We start from the raw sequence: 24,223 nt of genomic DNA, 5'->3' as shown, positions 1-24,223 counted from the left end.
ACCGCAGAGCTGTGGGCACAGGGTGGGGCCCTTGTCCAGGCCCAGCCTCACTGCACAGCCCCTGGCCCACCAAGGGCACAGAACATACTTTACTCCCTTTGGGATGGGAGATGGGGCACCGCACCTGGCCCCCTAGCCTCAGCATCCTCACCTGTGAAGTGGCCCCTGTAGCCATGCTCAGGGCGCTGTGGGCAGTGCCAGCTGGCCTTGCCATGGAGCTCCTCAAGGCTGCCCTCTGGTGTCTGGGATTCAGAGGTCTCAGGGTTCGAGGAGCTGAAGGAGGCATGGAGGCAGGTCTTACCAGTGCCTCTGCTTGCATACCTGCAAGGACCGGAAGCTCACCCCTGTGGGCACCTCTGATGTCCTGGCCCCCATGGCCTGAGCTGTCTCTCTGTCAGGGCAGGACTGCGCGACTCCTGGGTCATGCAGCTGTGGGAGTCAGGCCCGGGGCAAGGAGGGTCTGCTATGATGGGAAAAGCCCACAGCTGAGGAGGAAACTGCTGGATAGCTGTGACCTCGGCTGCGGAGGCAAGGTCAGAGGGGAAAGCAGCTCTAGTTAGCTGTGTTCTCTTCGTCAGGCCGTGGCTGTGAGCTGGGGTGACACAGGACCCTCTGTGCAAAGAGCTGCTGGGGGTGGTCTCGGGCGGCAGGCCAGCACTCAGCATGCCTCAACACAACTTTCAGGAACCTTCTAAACCACTCTTTACCAGCAGACCAGGCCATGGTGGACACTTCCTGCCTTGGGGGCCAGCTATCTGCTTCCAGCCCACCCCCAATATTTTACCAAATGGTTTAAAAGTTTCCCATTCCACTCTGAGCCAGAAATTTGCTGCATTGCAAAGAAATCATACAGGCAGGTGCCCATGCCCAGAAAGCAAGACCATCGGTATCATCATAAACCTGGGCAACCTAGAATTAACACAGTGGCTGGAGGGTGGGGGCACACTCTGGGGAAAGAAGGGCAGGTGGGCTCAGGGCCTAATGAACTTAGTTGACTTGAGGGACAAGTCCCGGAACCTGGCATCTGTGGGTGGAGTCAGGCCCAGGTGCTGGGAATTGAGGTTCAGAACCCAGGCTGGGCTCAGTACCTGCCACTGTCACCAGCTGGAAGGGGCCAGAGGAGTGAGGTCATCCCAGTCCTGACATCTGACCGGGGGTCGGGGGGAAGAAGGCTCTGACTCTGGGCTGGGTCCTGGCCCACTGGCCTCCCTAGGGAGAGCTGGACCCTGAAGCTGTGGGCCCTGGGCAAGTCAGTCCCCTGCCTCAGTTTCTCCGTCTGTAAAATCGAGTTAGTAATAGTTTCCACCCCTCAAGGCCTGAAAGTGAAAGTCACTCAGTCATGTCTGACTCTTTGCAAACCCATGGACTATACAGTCCATGGAATTCTCCCAGCCAGAATACTGGAGTGGGTAGCCTAACAGAATACTGGAGTGGGTAGCCTAATCCTTCTCTAGCAGATCTTCCCAACCCAGGAATCAAACCGGGGTGTCCTGCATTGCAGGCAGATTCTTTACCAACTGAGCTATTTAGGGAAGCCCAAAGACTACCTGGGATGGGATAAATGGGAAGCCAACATTTTCCTGGCTACCCTGCAAAGGGCAGGAGATTCTGCTGGAATCCGGTCACACAGGGCTGCCTGAGAAGCCCATGAGAGTCCAGAGGCCCTGTGCAAACCTGTCTGCGGACTGGTACCCTGTCACTGCCCAGAGGCCGGCCTGTGTGGATGGGTTGGTGGCATTAGGTGATAGCCCTGGCTTTCTCCCAAATCAGAAGCAGCTCAGCCCAGCCTCGCCTGTCACCATGGGGAGCAATGGCCTTTCCACCAGTTCCAGGCTGGAGTTGGCCAGCTCCGGCAGCCTCTTCCTAGGCCTTTCAGCAGCAGCCTACTCCTGGTTACTGATCAGCCTGCTGCCCCCTGGTTTGTTCTGCAGCCTTGTGGGTCATTTACCATTGTTGTTATTACCACAGCCCTACACTCTTTGCAAGTTCCCAACCAATCAGAGCCAAACCAAGTCCAGAGAAGGCCAGCAACTGCTGTGGTGCCCACGCGGCATTCAGGGTCATCCTGGCTTCCAGACTATCTCCCTCCAACTAGAAAATGGGAATGCTGGCCCATGGGACTCCAAAGGCACAAGATGTTATGGGGAAGGGAGGGAGGGGACATCGGCCTGACTACTGAAAGGCAAGCCTCTAGTCCTTCCAGGCTCCAACAGGAACTCCCGCCAGGAACCAGCGCCTCTCTGGTTGGGAGAAAGGAGCTGAAGCCTGCCATGGGGCGCGGGGTCCGGAAACTCCGGCTTCGCGGATTCCAGCCCCGAGAGCCAAGCTCCGGGATCCCGGCTCCGCCGGCGGGGCCTCGGCTGCCCTCTGGCGGCGGGAGCGCGCCGTGCCCACCTCCCGCTGACACTGCCGCCCGGGACGCCAGGGAGATGGGCCGGCCCCGTTCTCAGAGCTGGTCCGAAGGTGCGCAGGGACCCGGGCGCGGTGCCTGGCACCTGGCACACACCTGCCGTCATGCTGCCCAATGTTGTTATTCTCCGAGGAAAGTGCGTTCCAAAGAAAGCGTGCGCGTGTGAGTCCTGCGGTGGGGAACCGGGGGCGGGCCGGGGGCGGGGGGCGCCGGGGTCCTTGCAAGGGGTCGGAAGCACAGCCAGAAGTGGGTCCCCGACGCCCTTGCGGCCGCTGAAGCAGCGGAGAAGCACAGGGTCCGCGCGCCCGCAAGCCAGAGGCAGACCCTGGGCTTCTCTTCCCAAGTCCCGCCAGCGGGAGAGGGCAGCGGCCAGCGGAGGTGGACGGAGGGTGCAGTGGAGCCCGCGGGAGTGCGCACCGTGACGCGCAAGGCGGGGAGGGGCGGGGCGGCCACGCGGGCTGCATATAAGGGCGGTGCTGGACGCGCAGAGCCAGAGCTTTTGTCCGGAATCCAGAGCCCCGCTGAACCCAAGCCCGAGCCGGCCGAGCCGAACTCTGCCCTGCGCTCGTCTCACGGCCCCGCGCCCGGCCCCTCGGCCCCTCTGCTCAATGAAACTGTCTGCGATGATCAAGAAGATGTGCCCGAGCGACTCGGAGCTGAGGATCCCGGCCAAGAACTGCTATCGCATGGTGGTCCTCGGCTCGTCCAAGGTGGGCAAGACGGCCATCGTGTCGCGCTTCCTGACGGGCCGCTTCGAGGACGCCTACACGCCCACCATCGAGGACTTCCACCGCAAGTTCTACTGCATCCGCGGCGAGATCTACCAACTGGACATCCTCGACACGTCCGGCAACCACCCGTTCCCCGCCATGCGGCGCCTCTCCATCCTTACCGGTGAGCCCGGGCGGCCAGCAGCGGGCATGGGGAGGGAGCGCGCCGCCTCGGTGACGGGAACCCCTTGTCCCGGGTTGCGCGGGCTGGAGGCGCGGTCCGCCCGCCACTACGGGCGCTGGAGAGGGCACCGCAGTGCCCCTCACGGCGGCCGGAGCCCCCGAAGTCCGCCCGCCTCAGCTGTCCCCTGGTAGCCGCCCTCACCCTCTTCCGCTCTGTCCCCCGCAGGAGACGTGTTCATCCTGGTGTTCAGCCTGGACAACCGCGACTCCTTCGAGGAGGTCCGGAGGCTCAAGCGGCAGATTCTCGACACCAAGTCGTGCCTAAAGAACAAGACCAAGGAGGACGTGGACGTGCCCCTGGTCATCTGTGGCAACAAGGGGGACCGCGACTTCCACCGCCAGGTCGAGCCGCGCGAGATCCATCAGCTGGTGGGCGCCGACCCCCGGCGCTGCGCCTACTTCGAGATCTCGGCCAAGAGGAACAGCAGCCTGGATCAGATGTTCCACGCGCTCTTCACCATGGCCAACCTGCCGCGCGAGATGAGCCCGGACCTGCACCGCCGCGTGTCGGCGCAGCACTGCGAGGCGCTGCACCAGAAGGCGCTGCAGGGCAAGAGGCTGCGCCGAGCAGGCGGCGACCGCGACGACGCCTTGGGCATCCTGGCGCCCTGGGCGCGCAGGCCGAGCGTGCACAGCGACCTCATGTACATCCGCGAGAAGGCCTGCGGCGGCGGCCAGGCCAAGGACAAGGAGCGCTGCGTCATCAGCTAGGAGCCCCCGCCCCACGCGGCCGCAGAGCCTCAGGAGGCCCTGTAGTTCGAGTGTTCAAGCCACGTGCCCCAAACCTCGGGCGTCTTCCTTCCCGGCGCCCCAGCCCGTGCACCGGGGAGACTCAGCGAACAGAGAAGGGACCGTTATCTGCTCGGGAAGGAACGAGAACTGGCTGAGGCCCGACTCCCGCCACTTCCGATGCCCATTGGCGCCCACCACTCCGTTTCTCACAAAGCCCTAAAAATGGGGGTGGGGGTGGAAGTTAAGCTTGTCCTGCTGGCAGGAGGAGCGGGGACATTATTTGTGTGATTGGGGGTTGCCATGACAGCTGGCCTGAAACCGAGGGTGGGGTCAGATCATAGGGAGTGACTTGTTTACATGTGTGTGCAATTGCACAAAGCAAAACATAAAACTTGCACTTTATAATAGAGTTCTGGTGTCACCCTGGACATGAACAAGATCTTACCTAGGTGTTTGTACTGCGTGTTGTCTTTAAAGTTATTGTTACTGGTTTTTTACTATAAAATAAATAATTTAAACTGGAAAACCATGCTTCCTCTGGCTTTAGAAATGCGGGAGGAGGGAGGGCAGGTCTCTACTTCTGTATTGGACTCACTTTTCCCAGAGCTGGAGATTAACCCTGGCCTGAAAACAGCTCCCTGGAGAGAGGCCCCAGAAAAGTTCCCAACAGCTGGAAGCCCTTCTGTTTAGGAGCCATTCTTGAGAAAGCCAGAACACAAATAAAGGGCTTCAGGGTTTAGCCATGCACCACCTACTTGCCCCCTCCCCCCCTCCCCCCCAAGGGCCTCCGGGACTGACCAGCATGTCCTATGCTTAGCACAGGCCCAGGGCAACAAAACATCACCAAACCTGGAACTATCAACGGTTCAAGGGGTCACTCAAGCCCTCCTTTGTGCAGGACCCTTGTCCTGAGTCGGCTGCAGGCTCCGCCACCAAGCCACCTGGACCTAGTCACCATTTGTGGCCCTGGCTCCTCCGGCCTCCCTCCCTCCTCAGGGGGGTCCAGCACCCCCTCTGCAGCTGAGGGCACCGACTCCCGCCTGGTGACCCAGCTCCCTCCACCACATGAGACTGCACAAGCCCAGGCAAGGGACAGCTGGCAAGCCCGACTTTCCACCTGTGAAACACAGAGAGCAGACACTTCTGCTGGGGGCTGCTCTGAGGGCCGTGGGCAACGCCTCCGCATGGTGCCCACTGCCCAGGAATCCAAGTGAGGAGTCCAGGTGTCCCAGGGGAGGACTGTAACTCTGCTCCCTCCACAAGGAGGGATGATGGCCCAGGGGCTGATCACAGGCAGGACGACCCTCCAGACCACCTGTACCCTGGAGTCAGATGCCACTCCCAGAAGGGTCACCCCATGCTCATGCTTGTGTAGCTGGTGTGGCCATGTCCTGGGGCTGGGGGCGGGGCACGGAGTGGAGGTGCTCCCGGTTGCTCAGTCTCCTCTTCGTAAAGGGGAGGTTTTCCTCTCAACTATCAGGGGATGTCCTAATGTGAATGTCTCAGTACAGACCCAAGATGTCCTGACAGCAGAGCACAAGTTCTTTTAATCACACTCTTGCAAAGCATCACAGGTCACAACACTGGAGCACAGAGGAGACCCACGAGGAGCCTGTGTCCACTGCAGTCTCGCAGCAAGGCCCAGCTGCTGAGCTTCACATTCCATGGTTATTTGGTTGGAGCCTTAAAATCGGCCCACGCAGTACTCTATTCTTGAAACTTCAAAAAAAATAACTGATTCAGTTTATAACAGGCCCGCAGCAGAGCTGGCCTCAGGTGACACCCACTTAAATTCAGAGCCTGCTCCTCTGGATGAGGCTGCTGAAACCTCATCCTTCCCCTAGACACCTGACAGGTGGCTGCCAGCAGACTCAGACAGAGCTCCTGCTCAGAACACCCTTAGCCTACATTCCTGCCAACTGGCGGGTGCCCGTCAGCCCTGATGCAGCTGGCACAGGGATGAGCCCACTCTAGATCTGAGTGATACTCGCCACTTGTCCCCACATGTTTCAGAGGCTTTCACCTCAGGCTGATCACACAAACGCAATGTCTGTCTGGAGAAAACAAGGGTGTTTATAAACATCTATGAACCAGGCCTGGGCCACACGACTGCAGGGCTAGCTTCCCCCACCCCAAAGGGCCATCAGAATCATGGCCCAGAGCTGTCCTTTTCCATGTGACCCCCGAGTGCACGCAATGAGGCCAGAGGGGAGGTCATTGGTGAACCAGGGAAAGCTGAAGAGGGCGTCTGTTCATCTCATCAGACCATGGCTGATGAGACCACGTGGTCTGAGGTGGTCTGGCCATTCTTGGGCAGTAAATGGCTAAACGAGCTGACTGAAGGTAACAGGGGACAAAGAAGCAAGAGCTACAAGTAACAAGGACATGGGTGGCAGAGAACCTAGGCGGGGGGTGCCTGGTAGGCTCCTGGCTGATACCCATGAACATCCATGCCTCAAACAGAAAGAAACAACTATTCCAGGGCAAAAGGCTACCCCATAGTCTCTGAAACCATGCCTTTCTCTCAAGGCCTTTCTCCATGCGTGTGCAGGCCTAACTGTCCACACACACTGCTCACTGGACACCAGGTTCCTGGTACAACCACCATCTGGGGTGGGTGGGGAGGAGCACAGGGAAACCGCCTCCCTTCCTGCTGTGTCCCTCCCCAGAGGCAGGAGGAGGCCCCACTGCCAGCCTCAGGAAGGCTTCCTCCTTCAGCAGGCAGTTACTGCACATCTGGACAGGGGGACAGCACACGAGGATGCCCAGGGAACCAGCTCGGACACTGGCTCTGTAGTCAGGGGTAAAGTTCAGCTAAGCAGGCAGTACTAGAGCCATTCCACAGGGCTGGGAGATAGGACGCCGGTGCCCCAGCACTCCTCCTGGGGTCGGCTCGTCACTCCTTGGGTATCTCAAACATGCACAGGCTCTTGTACTTCTGCAGCAGTTCGTTCTTGGTCCGGACCTGCTCTCGGAGGCGTTGCAGCTGCTGCTGCTGCTGCTCGGGGCTCAGGTGGATGCCAGGCATGGTGCTGACCACCTTGCGCATCTCCTGGAACTTGGTCTTCAGGGTGTTCAGGTCCTGGTGGACGTCAGGACTGTCCTTGTCCATGCTGCGGGGGCAGAGGGCAGGCGTTAGCACCAGCAACCTGAGAGCTCCCTCCTCACTGGCCCCAACCCCGCATTAGAATGCCTGTCACTTGCACATTGATCAGTGCACGGGGGGATGGGCAGGCACCCCTGCCCCCCTCCCCACAGCAGGTGCACATGGGAAGCAGGGTCTTCCTCCAGGGCTGCCTCCCCAGCCCAGCCTGCAGGCACCAAAGTTACATTTGCCGAAAGAGTGAACACAGGTAAGTTCCTACATATCTGCTGAATGAATGAAAAACCATCACCAACATCAGGCAACAAGTGGCAAGTAAAACCTAATCAAGTACCACATTCCTTCTAACGTGAGACACTACAGGCCATTCAGGAGACGATCAATGAGCAAGAGCTAATTTTAGCTGATGTTCTGATGCCTGAACCTGTTAACATGCAGTCTGATTTCCACAGAGCTATTCATAAATTTTACATTAGTCACAGTTACTGGAAAACTTTCAGCAGATACTCGCTCTCTCCCACCTTTCCCACCAACTCGGGTAAACTGAGCCTTCTGGTCCCGCTCACTTTAAAGGTGGGATATCTTCACTTGTAGCTATTGTCAGCTGCCCAGAGACCCATGTTCCCTGTCACAGCAAAGTTAGAAGGAAGCAAGAACAAAACCCTTCACCTGAGAACACAGAAACAGCCCATCAGTTGCTCCTGTATATTTTTTAGAAGTTAGGAAATGGATGGATGAGCCTTTGAAAACAGGCAGTTGAGACTAAAATCTAAAAGCCGATGCACAGGCTGTTTTAAAAGTCACCCACTGAGGCACAAGAGGGGAAAGCTGTCAAGGATCATTTATTTCTTTCAATAAACGTTCATCCCTATTGGGCAATTTCAACCCAGATGGTGCTAATTCATGTTTATTATTAATCATTTCTCTGCTTACGCAGACAGAATAGCCATCTTTCCTGGTGATCTGCTAGTTAGAGCTCATTCCTGAAAGATGAGATACACTGGGGCCTGCTCACTATTTATCAATAACTCGAACTCGGAAGCAAGATCTGGAGAATCAATAGTTTATTCTGGGGAACAAATAAAGACATTTCCTGTTGTCTTCTGAGGTCCTCAATTCACACACACCAACTCTGGTGCACCTCACCCCAGCTTCAAGGAAGCGTTTTATATTCTGTTTCCTTCATGTCTCAGCTCTGATCTACAACTCTTGACAGACACCATCTGGACTTCTGAAATCATTCCACTTGGATGGCATATGTGCTAACACATTGTTATGAATTTAAGTCCCAAGGCAATTTTGAAATTAAATTATAGTTTTAAGAAAACTGATTCACAACACATAAGTCTGAAAGGACAGGGTATAAACAAACAAAAAAAATAAAAATTTTCTAAACAATAAGGTTCTACCATATAGCACAGAGAACTATACTTAATAGCCTATGATAAACCATAATGGAAAAGAATATTTTTTTAAAAAGAATATCCATATATGTGTAACTGAATCACTTTTCAATTTGTTTTGACAAAAATGTAACCATACGACACACGTGGTTCTGATTCTTGCTTTTCTCACCTGAAATGCACCTCGGACAGCTAGATGACATGGCTGTTACGGGTATGTGGATGTTTGTACCTGATCACCTGCAGTCTGAATGGGGATGACCATCGCACACCTGCACCTGTGTGTGCTGGTCACCCACCACCCCCTCAGTCAGTGCTGCGGCTCTGCCTGCCATCACCCTCAGTTCACCCCTGTTTCTCCTCCTACTCCCCAGCTTCCTGTGGACCCCAGTCCTCTCCTCCTCCTAAAGCCCTCTGTCCCATCTACCTTCACAAAACCCAAGCACTAGCTCAAAAACTTCGGATGACTCCTCGACTCCCCGGTTCAGTGTCTCTGGGGTCAGACACCCAAGAGAGTCTATTTTCTTTGGGTGCCAGTTGAGAAGCTGGGGACAGGAAAGGGGAGGTATGGGTGAAGGGTGGGGCTGGGTCTCAATGTCCAGTCTGTGGACTTGCTCTCAAGCTTCTATTCTCAGTGTGGCTCCCCTCCCCCAGCTCCCACAATGTGCCTAGTGTTCCCCAGTCCAGACACTCTGGCTGACTCTTTCCTAAAACAAATCTTGGGAAAGTACAAGCCTTTAAGCTGTCTGACCAACGTCATTCAGCTGGTACCTTATAGAGCTATCATCTGCAGTTCATTTTTGGATGGCAACACCTATTCAATGGACATGAGATTGAGTAGACTCTGGGAGATAGTGAAGGATGGGGAAATCTGGTGTGCTGCAGTCCATGGGGTTCCAAAGACTCAGATATGACTGAGCAACTGAACAAAGAACAATTAGTACTCATATATTAGAGATAAGAAAATCAAGGCCTAGAAAGGTTATGCACTTAACTAAGATTCCAACACAAGCAAGTATCAACATGCAGATCTGAACTCAAGAAGATCTGACTTCAAAGCCCATGTTCTTTCTCACAGACGATACAGTTCCATCTTTAAGGCCAGCCCAACCCAACTGCTCTATCAGGGTCAAAAATAGACTCTGAGAATGTGTACACTGTGTGTTTTCATTTTTCCATATTTTTTCTAAAACCCGAATAAGCATATTTGGCTTGATCCTGGATGATGCCTGGGACTCCAGGGCTGCTTCTGTGTGTGTTTGCTTGGTCACTCTGCCTAGAAGTGCTACCTGATCACAGGCTCCTGGGAACAGAACAGTTTGCCTTCCCCAATAAACACTACGTTCACACCAAGTGAAGCCAGATGAAGTCAAGGTCTACTGTGACTACCGTGAGAACAGAGTCTTCACAGTCGTCTGAAAAGCCGTGGAAGCGTCAGGTTATGCCAGGGCAAGTGAATCTAATCTGCCTCAACTCTAAACTGGCTAGGCCATCAGCAATACTTTCGTATTGTGAGTATCAATTCCATTTCAGCAAAACATCCAAGAGCATGTTGATGTTCACTTGAATGTTACTGTAAAATGTTGTTGTAATCCACTTTGCTTTTATTTTTTAATGGCTGAATAAAAAGTTCAAGCCCACGGATTTAAACTTTGCTATCATGTGGACATAAATAACAGTTAACAATAATCTGGGCAAATGTGGGGATTGGGGAGATTTTGGCTGTGTGTGTGTGTGTGTGCGTGTGTGTGTGTGTGTTTTCCTTCTAAGGATAAGTTTGAAAACTCAGGTGATCCGAAGACTGGCCAAAAGAAGACAATCACCCCCTGTGTCGCCGGGACAGGGCACCTGAGTGCTGTCCGGAGGTCAGCGTCCTACTCCTGTAAAGTTCCCAACATCACCCCTATAATCTCTTTGCATTATGGGCTATTCCGCTCATGAGTTTCCCCTTCTAACTGGTGAGCAAGGTGGGATGAAAAGTTGGCCCCTCCACGTGTACACGCCACAGCACTTAGCAGTGTGCCATACATGGAAGATGACCCGTATCTGTCGGATCTGTGGGAAAACAGGCTCACCAGGCTGCACCCGAGTGGTCTGTCCACAGCGTCTGTGCACTTGCTGTCTACACTGGCTTCGTTTTAAGAACGCTGCTTGCCAGCTCGGGGCCTGGTAACTCCCAGGATAGACTGCTGAACTCTTGGGACTGCTCGCGGTGGCCTCGGCGTGGCCGCTCCCCTCCGGGTGTGTCTCCCCCTTGGTACCGCGGGGCGCCCCTGGATTTCGGACATGTGATGGGCAGCGGGGGGCGTGCGGGCTGATTCCCCCGCGCCCTTACCATTTGATGATGCTGTGAACCAAGGGAAGGAAGGAGCAGTTCTCCTCCGCCTTCACGCCGGCAGGGGATGGAGGCTTCGGCGCGGGCTGCGGCTGCTGCGCAGAGGCAGACGGCGGCGGCTGCGGCTGCGGCAACGGCTTCATCTCCGGCAGCGGAGGCTCGGCGGGCGGCGGCAGCGTGTCCTCAGCCTGCCGACCGGCAGCAACCCCCACAGAAGCCATCCTGTCCGGGACCCCAGCAGCCGAGAGGGGCAGGCGGCTTCGCGCGCCGGAAGTGTTGCTGGTTGTGACGTCACCATCGTGCGCCGCGGAGGCGGGGCCGGGCCTGGCGGTCGTTACTAGGCAACAGGCGGCTGGTGCTGGGTAGCCTGGATTTGGTGGTGCGCAGAGACAGCTAAATTTTTCAATAGTCAGAAATAGAAGGTATACTTCAGGAATAACATATTATTCCCATTCACGTCACAAAGAGAGCCCAAAAGCAACCTGTAGAGGAAGATAAATGAGGCCTCAGGAAGAGTGGACAGCACCTCCCGCACCTGCGGGTGTCAGGCCCTGGGCCCGTGGAGGATCCGAGGGGAAGGACCCACGGCTCCCACCCGCGCAGAAGCCTCCAGGGACGAGGCCTTGCGCCTACCCTATGGACCCTGAAATAAACCGAACAGTTAATATGCATCTTCTGGGTGACACACGCTGTGCTAACTGTGGGGGGAAGGGTGGGGTCTGTCTCAACTTCCTCCGAGCAGAGATGGCCGAAGGGGATTCATGCCAGGAATAAATACTGTATCCGAGGGAGAAGTTAATGTCAGGTACTCTCCGTACCTGTGGGCCAGCTCCTGAAGCCCCCGGTCTCAGTATGCTCACCTCTAAAATCTTTAGTTCAGGGTCATGGCAGAGCCCAAACCACTTTCCAACTTCAGACACATGGCTGACCTTTGAAGGTGTCCTTTGCATGAGCCCTGGGCTCTTAGGCGGAGAAGGCAATGGCACCCCACTCCAGTACTCTAGCTTGGAAAATCCCATGGACGGAGGAGCCTGGTGGGCTGCAGTCCATGGGGTTGCTAAGAGTCGGACACGACTGAGTGACTTCACTTTCACTTTCACTTTCATGCACTGGAGAAGGAAATGGCAACCTGCTCCAGTGTTCTTGCCTGGAGAATCCCAGGGGCTGCTGTCTATGGGGCTGCACAGAGTCGGACATGACTGAAGCGACTTAGCAGCAGTGGGCTCTTAGGTCAAAGTAGGGGACTCCTGGTGGGTTTGTGGGTATGTTCCTCAAAACAAGCCCTCCCGAGCCACAATGTGGGAGCTGTGTGATGGGCACTGGCATCCTAGCTGGGAAGTGCCCCCCTCACAGTCAGTGGCAAGATAAGCAGCAACACTGAAGAGCAAGGTGGCCGGTGCCAAAGAAGCATCAGGGCTGGTATTTCAGAGGCATCTTGGAGGAGTCTGTGGAGGCAAGTCCCAGGGGAGGAGACTGTGGAAGGAAGTGGGGAGAGTGGACGGTGTGTCAGAGGGCACTTTGGTAATAGCCTTAGCACAGCTTTCTTATAAAAACTGCACCCCACAGGTGAGCACAGGGAGGTGGGGGGCTGCTGACTGTGGGCCTCTCCCGCTGAGGGAAAGTTCAGGGTTCTGGTGGAGAAGGAGAAAGAAGGTCCTCCTGGGACAGGACCAGACGGGCTTGAAGAGGCTGTACACCCTTGGAATTGCCTGGGGACATAAGGGCAGTGTAATGATAATAATAGTAATTACAACTACTGTGGATTGAAAGTAGGTACAAGGGACAGAGCACAATCATCTCATGTAATCCACAAAAAAACTCTGGAAAGTAGATGTTAGCGTCTCTGCTTTATAGGTGGTTAAGAATCTGATCCAGGTCACACAGCTATCAGAAAGCAAGACTCTGGTCTCAACCAACACAGAGGAGACCTCAGGTCCCCACCAGCCCTGTGACTTTGTGGTTCAAAATGTTAATATGAGGTTTTTATTCAGAGTTGGAAAAGAATTCCGCATTCATCAATAATCTCCCTGTAGAAATCACACGTCATCTTTCCCTCCTGGCGTTTCTATAACTTCATTACCAGCCCCAACTTTATCATTGGTAGAATGATGAGGGTATCTCTTTAAAAAAAAAAAATCACTTCAGGTATAAATAGATATGGGTAAAGAAAATGAATTGAAAACGTAGGAAGCAGGAATGGAGTAGGTGCCTTGACAGTTTGCCCTAAAAATAGTTAATTAGTGGTGAAGAGTGGAGCTGACCTCATAACATTTCAGGCAGATGTCAGGGAAACACTGCCTGTGCTGGCTTCATTAAAGCTGAAATTAACACAAGTGTTTGTCTGCTCAGAACTTCTCTGTTGAAAGTAAAAAAAAAGAAGAAGAAGAAGAAGAAAAGCAGAAACCCCACAGAAACAACCGTGTGGCATTGACGCCCAGAGCAAAGCTCGCTGAGTCCTTGGGCAGCTCCCCCTGCTTCAAAGTCCCCTGTGGGCTGCTGGTGGCCAGGCCAGGCCCTGCTCAGCCCATCTGAGGCTCATAGCTTCAGACTCTGTATAACCTCCCAGGAAGATTGAACGGGTTATTCCACATATATCACTTAGAAAAGTCCCCGGGAGCAGTAACAATCACTTCTGACTATTGAGATTTTCTCCCAGACTTAGGGCATTTAAGAAGAGTGAGCTGCATGAGGGCCCTCGACAGAGGCAGAAGGCAAAACACTTCTGTCGTTTTTAGTATTCTGGTAGACACATACAAAGAATCAAAAGAAACAGGTGAAATTGATTTTGGTACTGTATTTCACTTAACTCGTGTATCCAAAATATTATCGTTTCCACATGTGATCAGTAAAAATTATCAAAGAGGTATTTGAAATCTGGGCTTCCTCGATGGCTCAGAGGGTAAAGAATCCACCTGCCAATGCAGGAGACACAGATTTTATCCCTCGGTTGGAAAGACTCCCTGGAGAAGGAAATAGCCACCCACTCCAGTATTCTTGCCTGAAAAATCCCATGGACAGAGGAGCCTGGTGGGCTGCAGTTCACGGAGTCACAAAGAGTTGGACATAACTGAGAGACTAAGCACTCTTTGAAATCTACTCTGTACTTTATATACATAGCACATCTCAGCTGATATAGCCACGTTTCAAATGCCCAGGAGCCAGGTGTGGCCAGTGTCCACGGACCTGGGTGACACATATCTATCTGGACAGATCTCAATCCTAACCATGAGAGAAAAAAAACTAGCAAGTCATACAAAGCAAATAGAGTATATTGCTACTTATACATATGTTTGCAACATGAAAAATAACAATGTGTATGATCCATAGATACAAAACATACATGTCAAAATGTTTGTAAAGAACTGAAGGGTGCACCTCATGGTCACAGGGCCGGTGAAGTTGTATAACAGGCCCTGCACCTTTCTGTGTGGTGTCAAATTTCTTTTATAGATTATAAGGAAAACTGTGAACAAGTGCCAAGTGTGGGAGTGGGTACTGAGGAACCCAGGCTCTGCTCTTTCTGGCTGTGTAACCTTGGACAAGTCTTCCCATGCCTCAGATTCCTCATCTGAAAAATGGGATCATAACGGCTCCTAATGGGAGGTTACCCAGGAGGTTACTCCTGAATGGATTACAGGAGTTACCTTGTGGAGAAGACCCCAAATGGTCCCTGACACGTAGGAACCACCACTGAAGCTTTAGCTACTACTGCTACTGTTCTCAGAGAAGGCAATGGCACTCCACTCCAGTACTCTTGCCTGGAAAATCCCATGGATGGAGGAGCCTGGTGGGCTACAGTCCATGGGGTCACACAGAGTTGGACACGACTGAAGCGACTTCACTTTCACTTTTCACTTTCATGCATTGGAGAAGGAAATGGCAACCCACTCCAGTGTTCTTGGCTGGAGAATCCCAGGGACGGGAGAGCCTGGTGGGCTGCCAACTATGGGGTTGCACAGAGTTGGACATGACTGAAGCGATTTAGCAGCAACAGCAGCAGCAGTTACTGTTCTAATAAATGTCTCAAAAACCCCTCATGGTTACTCCTGAAACAAACTGTTACTATAAGAACACACTTGAGAACCAGGCTACATCAAAACCCTGAGCTCTCTGATTCTCTCAGTGGACCTACACCACAAATAGCTGTAAATATGCTCGTGATATATCTCTGCTACGTCAAATCCAAAAATAGTCACTCCTCTGTCAGACAAACATCGTGGGGATTGTTAAACTGATCTTGTCATTGAATGATCAGGCTTTTTCTTCAAACTTCTATCTTACATCTGATTCATCCTTTTCTTTCATTACCTGGAGCCTCAGGCAAGTTGGAAAACTACATGATACTTTGATTTTTGCAAGTAAAAAAAAAAAAAAGGCAGTGATCACAGTTCCGACCAGCACAGTGCTACAGATACCTGGAATCAGCTAATCACAGCCATGACTCATTGCTCAGGCCTTACCTCAACTCACGCTGAGGATGGCCTTTCTCCTCTCCAAATATTATTTCATCTTCTTTTTATTCCTTTCAAGCACCCTCTTCTTATTCTAAGCTCCTCTGTGATGACCAGTTTCTCCACTCACTTATCTTGGTGTTTCATTTCTCTGAAGCACTCGTTTCAGCACACAAATTCGACTAAGTTTCTTTCAGACTCAGAATTTTCTCCATAAAACCTTAAGTCTTTATTCCTTCTTTTTTTTTTTTGCCAGACCTCCATCCACTTTGAATGTAATAAAAATGAGAGGCAATCCTTTCCAGGAAGTGGTTTGGTCTAAAATGGTTCGTTACGTCCTGATGCCTTACGCTGGCTGACCTCCTCACTCAGTCATTTTCTCTCAGAGAATATGTGAGCCAAGCTTTTCTGTCTCAAGGGGCTCAGCCTGAGCTGGTCCTGTTAACCCTTTTCCTCGCTTGAATTCCTCTCTTTTCTGGTAGTTACTTTGTTTCTCTTATCGGATTTACTGTAAGACTTTTGACTTTTGATTACTAACTGCAGTTGCAAAACTACAGTTAAAAATTATTATGTAGCTGGCAGTGCTGCTGGAGACGACCAGGCACGCTGCCTGTGAGCTGGTCAGGTGGCCCTGGTCCCGTGGCTGGGTTTCTGAACTCTTGGGATGGGAGGAGGTACCTGTAATAGCAGACATTTAGAATGTCCCCAGGCTGTATGGGGAGAAGGCAATGGCAACCCACTCCAGTACTCTTGCCTGGAAAATCCCATGGACAGAGGAGCCTCGTGGGCTGCCATTTATGGGGTCGCACAGAGTCAGACACGATTGAAGTGACTTAGCAGCAGCAGCAGCAGGCTGTAAGGATGACAGGCTCCAAACTGAACCCTGGAAGTGGTGTCGAGAAGGACCAGCAGCCTCTGTCCGTCTCTGCTCACCACATCTCTGGAAAGGTGTTCCTGTGAGCGCTGAACATGTCCTGCCAAGTCTTTGGCTCAGCCACATGGTGTGATCTGAAGAGTCATCAGAACACCTGCCTGCTGGTCCACACACCATGTCCTGGCCCTTGGTCTGTACCAAGACCTGCCGGACAGGGAGGAGGGAGACCCCAGGCCCAGCCGCAGAGAACAGGCCTGGGGGTCCCGGCTTGTCCCCGTGGCACCCTCATCTCGTAGACTAGGAAGCAGGGCCTGGGGAGGTGGAAGGAGTCGCCTGTTGGTGGGGGAACTGGGAGGAGCCTGCGACGCTGACTCAAGGACAAAATCAAAATCGGGAGGGGATATTCAGGGACGACGGCCCTTCCGGTCTACATGTGCTCCCTCCACAGCATCTTCACTGGGTAGAAACCTGCAGGAAGTGCTCATTGTTGCTGGAAGAACTCAGGGCTGGTGGTGAGGAGAGTGCTTAGGGGCCCAGAGCAAATGGGGAGTGGGTGTCACACCTCTGGGAGCATCTCTGGCTTACCTGAGTCGTGATTTTTCTGGTGGCCTCAGTGAAAGTTGACCAGAGGGCCGGCTTTTGTCACAGGCTGACCAGTGGCCACTGTGGATGCAAGGAGAGGAGACAGCGTGGAAGACTTTTCCCCTAACTCGGGGTTCCAGGAGCTCCCTGCCCACTTTTGAAAAGTCCTGAGCGGCCAAATTACAGAAAAACCAGGCTTGGATGGAGGGCTCCGGGGGCCAGCGCTGCCCTCCGGGTGGACCTTGGTGGATGCCAGTGGGTTTCCTGGGTGACAGCTGGGTTTTTGTGCAGTGAGAATCAGGGGAGAAATAGCCACCGTTCAGAGTTAACCTGAAGCAGTGACAGGAGCTCCTCCACCATGTGACCTCAGGCTGTAGGGGACAGTGTGCCCTGGGGACAGGCCTGGAGAAAAGGCTCCCACCCCACATGTGCCAGGTGCCACCAGCTCTGTGCCCTCAGGCGAGTGATTCCACCACCAGTACATGGGCATCTTAGTGGTACCCATCCCCTGCCCACCCAGGCATGGGGGTGGTGAGAGACCACCCTGTCCAGGGTGAGGCACAGTGCCTGGGGCTCGGGCCCAGGGAACAGGTTAAAAGACAATTTCCTGTTTGTTCCTCCTGGTCTGTGGTTACACATCTGGGAAGCACCAATTAGCCAGCGGTTCAGGAAGAGCAAGGCGGACATCAGAGCAAATAGAATCGTCACTGCGTCTTCTTTCCTGCTCTTTGCATTTCAGCCCTGGTTTCAGCGTCATGTGCAGCCAGGCTCACAATCTCATCATCGTGTGATGCGGTGCTGGGGGCAGGAGGTGAGGGGTTAGTCAGCACTGATGGAGCCTGGCCGAGAGCAAGGAGAGGAGGCTGAGAGCACGGGGTGTGACTCAGGAAGTGATTTGTCTTATGTATGGGGGTGGGGGGGGGACAGAGCATGACCCAGGGCACAGGGCCGCCTGGCATTGGGCCATAATTGATTTCCCCAGAGGTGATGCTTGCTGACCCTCCATCCCCACCTATCAGGGGCAGATGCCACCGTGAATGATCTGAACAACGTGGGCCCCGCCAGCTCGGGGGGCAGGGACACGGGAATGACAAGCTCTCTTCAGGTGGCCTTGGTGGGAAGATGGGGGAGGTGTGGCATGGCTGGCCAGCCTTCACACACCCAGGTCCTGTGCAGCAGCCACCCCCTAGAGACTGCCAGGTGTGCTCTCGGTGAATGAGATGTGGTCGAAGCTCCTGGGTGGTGGTGGGGGGATGGGGAAGTAGTTGGGGTCTCTCCTTGGGTCTCTGATGGCCTCATTTCACAGCAGCACATGCAAACTTCCAAGCTTATTAGGTGGGAAAAAGAGGACTTTTAAGGATTAGAAGGATTTAGAGGATATTCGATGAAAGAATTTTGGGGAAGTGCAAAAAAGCACACAAAAGAAGAAAAATGCTGTCTTCCAACACCTAGATATCCATGCTTAACATTCTGTTGTCTGTCTTCACCTACATTTTAAATATATACTTTTTTTAAAAGCAAATTTGACATCATGTTGTTTTGTAATCTGTTTTTTTCCTCAACAATTTGCCATGAATGGCATACCATAGAAGCTAATATTTACCTACAACTTGGTTTTCAATAAAAGGATACATGCAAAAAAAAAAAAAAAAAAACCCTAAACTAAACCAAGGAGTAAAAAACACAAATTCCTTAAAAGGGGCAATAATAGCCAAGATTCTATGAGGAACTGGGCTCCCTGAGAAGCCTTGCAGAGTTTGGGGAATCATAGTGATGGCAGGGAAGCTCGGGGGACCATTTTTATTGAAATGAAGTAATTTTCACTTCTTCTGAGATTACTGGGTTGTTTTTTTTTTAAGTTATCTTGGATTCTAATTTCAGTCTCTTAAACATTTTTAAAAGGAAAATTGGTTTTTATCAGTTTCCTGTCATCTCTTTTTGCCAAAGGGCCTAGGCACTGGCTCTTAAAAGTGACATGTGTCTGTACACCCACCTATGGCTCTCCAGCAGAGCCATGCTGCTCACAGCTGGGAGCAGGCACCCAGCAAGTGTGCTCTGTGCTGGTCTGGTCTGTGGCTTCTGCCTGATGATGGCTGTTTCAACTGAGTCCTGAGTAGACATGTCCTTGCTTTAATGCTCTTCCCTCCACACATGGTTCATCAAGGTGTCAACAACCACGAGACAAAACCACTGGAGAGGGACACAGGCCCCCGTCCCCTGCCTGGCTAGAGCTACACCTGCTCTGTTCACCCCAAAGGGCACCTCTGTGAAGCCCCAGCTTTTAAGCAGCAACCCACAGCCTCCCTCTGTGGGCTCAGTGAGACCTAGAAGGGCTTTGAAGGACATCGTGTCACACCTTCGTTTGTTTTACAAAACAGAAACGTAACTCAGCTCTACCAGGTGAGTTTACATCTAAACACACACCCACATCAGAAAGAAAAGATTAGAAATTATGCTCAAGGACAGAGTTGTTTTGTTTTGTTTTCATTTGGGAATTAGAGAACAGGACATTGGGATTCCCGAATAGGCCATCAAGAGGTCAGTTACCAGATAAAACTAAATTTTGCAATGTGAGAATGTGGTCCAGCAGGCAGGCAGAGTTCGTGTGAGCAGCGAGCTGACTTGCACATGGTTCAGTGTGAAGTGACAAACTGTTCCCGTGTGTCCAGGTGCTGAGACATAGCAATAAACTCAACAACAAAAGAAAATAAAATAACCTGATTTAAAAATGGGCAAAGGGCTTGAATAGACATTTGTACAGCGATGATATACAAACGACCAACAAGCACATGAAAAGATGCTCAACATCAATAAGTATTAGAGAAATCAAATCAAAACACCCACTAGGATAGCTACTATTAAAAAAAAAAAAAAAAACAACACCTAGGGGGTGGGGGGGAAAAACTAGAAACTCAGCATTAAAAGAACTAAGGTCATGGCATCTGGTCCCATCACTTCATGGCAAATAGAAGGGGAAAAAGTAGAAACCATGACAGACTATTTTCTTGGACTCCAAAATTACTGCAGACGGTGGCTGCAGCAATGAAATTAAGAGAGGCTAACTCCTTGGAAGGAAAGTTATGACAAACCCAGACAGCATATTAAAAAGCTGCTGCTGCTGCTGCTAAGTCACATCAGTCGTGTCTGACTCTGTGCGACCCCATAGACGGTAGCCCACCAGGCTTCCCCGTCCCTGGGATCCTCCAGACAAGAACACTGGAGTGGGTTGCCATTTCCTTCTCCAATGCAGGAAAGTGAAAAGTGAAAGTGAAGTCGCTCAGTCGTGTCCGACTCTTCGAGACCTCATGGACTGCAGCCCACCAGGCTCAGGCAAGAGTACTGGAATGGGGTGCCATTGCCTTCTCTGATACATTGTATACATTGCTGTATTAAAAAGCAGTTGATATTACTCAGCCAACAAAAGTCTGTATAGTCAAAGCTATGGTTTTTCCAGTAATCATGTATGGAGAAAGAAATGGCAACCTATTCCAGTATTCATACCTGGAAAATCCCATGGACTGAGGAGCCTGGTAGGCTACAGTCCATGGGGTTGCAAAGAGTCAGACACAACTGAGCGACTTCACTTTTCACTTTCATGTATGGATGTGAAAGTTGGACCATAAAGATAGCTGAGCGCTGAAGAATTGATGCTTTGAAACTGTGGTGCTGGAGAAGACTCTTGAGTGTCCTTTGTACTGCAAGGAGATCAAACCAGTCAATCGTAAAGGAAATCAGTCCTAAATATTCATTGAAGGATTGATGCTGAAGCTGACGCCCCAATAGTTTGGCCACCTGATATGAGAGCCGACTTATTGGAAAAGACCCTGATGCTGCATTCCCTCCCTACCTGAAGGCCCGGGGGGCTCCCAGTCTCGCCACTCCTCCGGCAAGTGGTTCTTATAATGAGTACAAGACACACCTCAGCAATAACCATCAGGGAACTTTGTAAAAACAAGCTTTATTACTAATAAGTCCTGGAAGGTACATGGCACACCCAGGGCCACCCAGCAAGATAGGAGAGAGAGAGGGGGCACAGATCTGGGGTTCTACCTTACTGGGGTGGAGGGTGGGGTACCTAAAATTTTGTAGGTTTACTCTTTGTTGATGAATTTAAAACATAAGAACAAGAGTTGGTGTGTCGGAAAGGAAAAACGGGGTCCCTCAAACAGGCAGTTATCTGGGTCATCCAGGGCTTTCTGACTGGAGACTTGATGGGTGAGGTGGCCTGGCTGTTCATCTGCTTGGCCTGGCTGTTCATCTGCTTGTGTAGCTGGTAACTGTGTCACACAGCTGGCAGTATGTTTATTCGAGATGGATGTCTCTGAATTGGCAATCAAAAGCTTATTGTCCAGGCACTCTCTTTATAGCAAGGATGGTGACTGCTATTAACACCTGGGGGCCTATTTCTAATCGGTCTCTAAGGCCTGTTCCTGGGGGTCTTCTGTGAAATCTTTTATTATCCATAGAATCAACCCAAGGTATCAGCAGCAGGACCACATGTCAGCAGGGCCCTGGGCTCCCCTCTTCCAGCCCGAGGTTAGCTTTCGTGGCTCACTCAGGCTACACAGTGACAGCCAGACCTGCTTTCTGGGATGGCTTGTGGCCTTGCAGGTGTTAAACCTGGTTGGGCCTGGCCACCTACACTCTGGGCCACAGACGTACAGAACAGTGACCCATGGGCCCCTGTGTCCCTCCAGAGAGCAGACCTTGTCTGTATCTTTGTGGACAAAGCACCAACTCCCCGGACACCTGGTGAACTAGCAGGCTGACTCCCAGAAGGTCCCACCCCATCTGCTTCAGGGCCAAGCCCTTCGCAGTTTCCCGGCACATGGCAGAACTTCCGCATCCTCTTTCCTCACCAGCAAGGTGTCTCCTGGAACCTTGGGTGATGGCCCTGATCTGCGCTCTACCCTTGGTTCTCGCGAGGTCCCTGCAAAGCTAGGGTGGTTTTGTTAACTTGCCTGAGAATGGGGCCAAGGGCCAGAGGCCAGGTCACAACCCCGTGATGGCCCTTACCAGTCCTCAGTCTTCTTTCTCCATTTCCGGCCACGTTGGAATGTGCTCTGGCTTCTGACGTCCAGCCTTGCGAGGACACTCATGGGGAGGTTGTTGCTGCTGTCATTTAAAAAGCCCTTTTCTTCTCCATCTGTTCCTCAGGGATCATCCTGCTGACGGGGTCAGGCCCAGGGTGGTTCCCTGAGAGAGAGAGAGTCGGTTTCTGCTTTTGGAGAGAGGTTTTTGGATGTGTGTCTTTTTAATAGTTTTAAGCCATTTGCTCATTTTATTAGTTTTATTTATATATTTTTGCCACACCTTAATGTGAAATCTTAGTTCCCTGACCAGGGATGGAACCCACACCCCCTGCACTGGAAGCACAGAGTCTCACTGGACCACCAGGGACGTCTCTGGAGGGAGTTTCCCCAAAGCATCCCAATTCCTGTTTGGACCCTTCTCAGACTGAGCTGGAGTCTGCCTGCCAGGAATGAGCAGAACATTGTAGACAAAGTGCAGTTGGCACCCCTCCTGCAAGACATTTTCTTCCTTCTCTAAATCCAAATTTTTTTTCTAATAAAGGAGAATTGGGGGAAAAAGGGTCTCAATGTAAATAGATTTAATAGGCACCTGTTGGCTTTGGCTGGGCAGGTTTTCCCATTTGCTCTTTAGAGCTTCCCTGAGAAAAATACTCAAGGCTTCCTGAGTTAGGTAACATCTGGGAGCCAGTTTCATGCGGGGATGTGATGAGAATTACATTATTGAGAGTGAGATAGAGAAAATCTCCGGGAAAATGTCAGGAGTGTTTTAAGGCTCCTGAAACGAAGGCACAGTCCTGGCGGTCAAGCCACCGCCTGAGCTGCACCCAGGAGAGCTCAGAGTTGGCCAGGGAGGCAGGCTCAGTCCATCCTGAGGCCCAGGCGGAGGCCCTGCTAGGAGAGGGGCCCCCGCTAAAGGCCCAGGAGGGGACCTGACAGAGGTGGAAAGCCGGGCGGAGCTGTGCCTCCAGGCAGCCCACCTACACTCACCCCTTGGACACACCACTGTGTTTCTAACACCAGTGACTCCAGCTGGATCCTGCGGGTCAGGGCCACTGTGAGGCTGCCGCAGACTGGCCACTCCTCCTGCTGGCCTGTGAGCTTCCCGAGCTCTGGCACCTCCTGCTGCAGGTCCCTGGCCCTCTAGGGGCTCCAGGGGTCCCTCCACAACACCTGCTCCAGGTACTTCAGTGATGCTGAACTCACGAGTCACCATGGTAGGCAGTCACTTTCTCCCAAACTCCCCAACATATCACTATCTGCACTAAGTGCCGAACACTGCAGTAGATGCGGGGAGGACACAGAACAAAGATGGGGTTCTGGCTCCTGGAGCCCACCCTCCCCGCCTCCAGCGGGCTTGGGTGTGCAACAGTGGCTCTCGGGGGAGTGAGCGCAGGCCACTCCGGGACCCTTTGGTGCTGGGTCACTTTCTGCTCATAGAGGACCTCCCAGACACCCCACAAACACCTCGCCTTTGTCTCTCCCACTGCACCCATGGGAGGAGGCAGCTGGACAAAGGAGATTCAGGGATTGACCTGAATCTACATGACTAATAAATAAAATGAGCCCTTGTAGGCTTCCTGTCTGTTGAGAAAAAATGAGGACAGTTCCTTCTAAAGATTTGCTTTGCTCTGAAAACCCCCATGAAATTAGTGTTTTTCTGTAATTGGGGCAGTCACAATGGAACAGCGCAGCACTGCCTGCCCTCTGCTCCCAGCTTGCGTTTGAATGAGGCCTGTCTGTCTGGCCCCCGGGTCGGGATTCAGGGGAAACTGGGTTTCTGAGGCTGCGTGAGTGGGATGGGGAAGGCGACCATGCAGACGGCCCTCGGTTCCCCATTCTGACCCAGTTAGCAGCACAGGACAAGGAACAACCCCACAGGGAACCTGGGGGCACCCTGTGGGCTGAAGGAGGGTCACTGGGGTCCCTGGAATCTGCACCTGCAAAGGAAACCCAAATGGGAAAGGGGACAGGTGACACACCGCCCCCACCACAGGGACACACCCCTGTCACACCCTTTGTTCCCAGAGTTTCAGGCGTGAACAGGTCTCCACCTATCTAGTTCTCATCCCCTGTGCCGGGCTGTGGCTGGAGGGTTCTCCAGGCCTGATCTACAGTATTGACATCTGGGTCAGGAACCCTGATGCTGCAAGTCCTTGCATGGAGGGAAGGGTCACAGCCAGAACTCTGGTCTGAGATAACACTTGGCAGGGCCTCTGGGCTTAACTAGGATACTCAGTGCTAAACAGGTAGCCACATTCTAAGCCTCTAGGCAGACAGATCTTCTAGATACATGATCTTTAGTTTAATCTTCATAAAAATTTACATTCAGGGAACTTCTCTGGTAGTC

The 24,223-nt window shown here is 52.4% G+C and overlaps 2 protein-coding genes across 3 annotated transcripts; one reads left to right on the top strand and one right to left on the bottom strand.

Moving 5' to 3' along the window:
* The first annotated feature begins 2,898 nt into the window (after positions 1 to 2,898).
* RASD1 (ras related dexamethasone induced 1) lies at positions 2,899 to 4,621 on the top strand. The gene is made up of 2 exons (XM_040245788.1): positions 2,899 to 3,304; positions 3,530 to 4,621. Exons 1-2 carry the CDS (start codon positions 3,019 to 3,021, stop codon positions 4,072 to 4,074), a joined length of 831 nt encoding a protein of 276 aa, XP_040101722.1. The 5' UTR covers positions 2,899 to 3,018; the 3' UTR covers positions 4,075 to 4,621.
* A 995-nt stretch (positions 4,622 to 5,616) lies between these two features.
* MED9 (mediator complex subunit 9) lies at positions 5,617 to 19,546 on the bottom strand. 2 transcript variants are annotated; one of them, XM_040245789.1, is made up of 3 exons: positions 15,397 to 19,546; positions 10,937 to 11,418; positions 5,617 to 7,208 (listed from the first exon to the last, which is right to left on the bottom strand). In XM_040245789.1, exons 2-3 carry the CDS (start codon positions 11,155 to 11,157, stop codon positions 6,992 to 6,994), a joined length of 438 nt encoding a protein of 145 aa, XP_040101723.1. In that variant the 5' UTR covers positions 11,158 to 11,418; positions 15,397 to 19,546; the 3' UTR covers positions 5,617 to 6,991. The 2 variants fall into 2 exon arrangements, with proteins under 2 accessions (XP_040101723.1, XP_040101724.1); XM_040245790.1 differs by having other exon boundaries at positions 10,937 to 11,329.
* Between the last annotated feature and the right edge of the window lie 4,677 nt (positions 19,547 to 24,223).

The sequence above is a fragment of the Oryx dammah genome, unplaced genomic scaffold (assembly GCF_014754425.2).
Source record: "Oryx dammah isolate SB20612 unplaced genomic scaffold, SCBI_Odam_1.1 HiC_scaffold_8, whole genome shotgun sequence".
Lineage (NCBI taxonomy): Eukaryota > Metazoa > Chordata > Mammalia > Artiodactyla > Bovidae > Oryx > Oryx dammah.
Note: the sequence above shows the minus strand (reverse complement) of the source record. Positions and strands in the feature narration are given on the sequence as shown.

Coding starts and splice junctions, on each gene's coding strand:
- RASD1 (XM_040245788.1), top strand. CDS start 3,019: ATGAAACTGTCTGCGATGATCAAGAAGATGTGCCCGAGCGACTCGGAG. Junction 3,305..3,529: donor GCGCCTCTCCATCCTTACCG/GTGAGCCCGGGC, acceptor TGTCCCCCGCAG/GAGACGTGTTCATCCTGGTG.
- MED9 (XM_040245789.1), bottom strand. CDS start 11,157: ATGGCTTCTGTGGGGGTTGCTGCCGGTCGGCAGGCTGAGGACACGCTG. Junction 7,209..10,936: donor GTTCACAGCATCATCAAATG/GTAAGGGCGCGG, acceptor CTGCCCCCGCAG/CATGGACAAGGACAGTCCTG.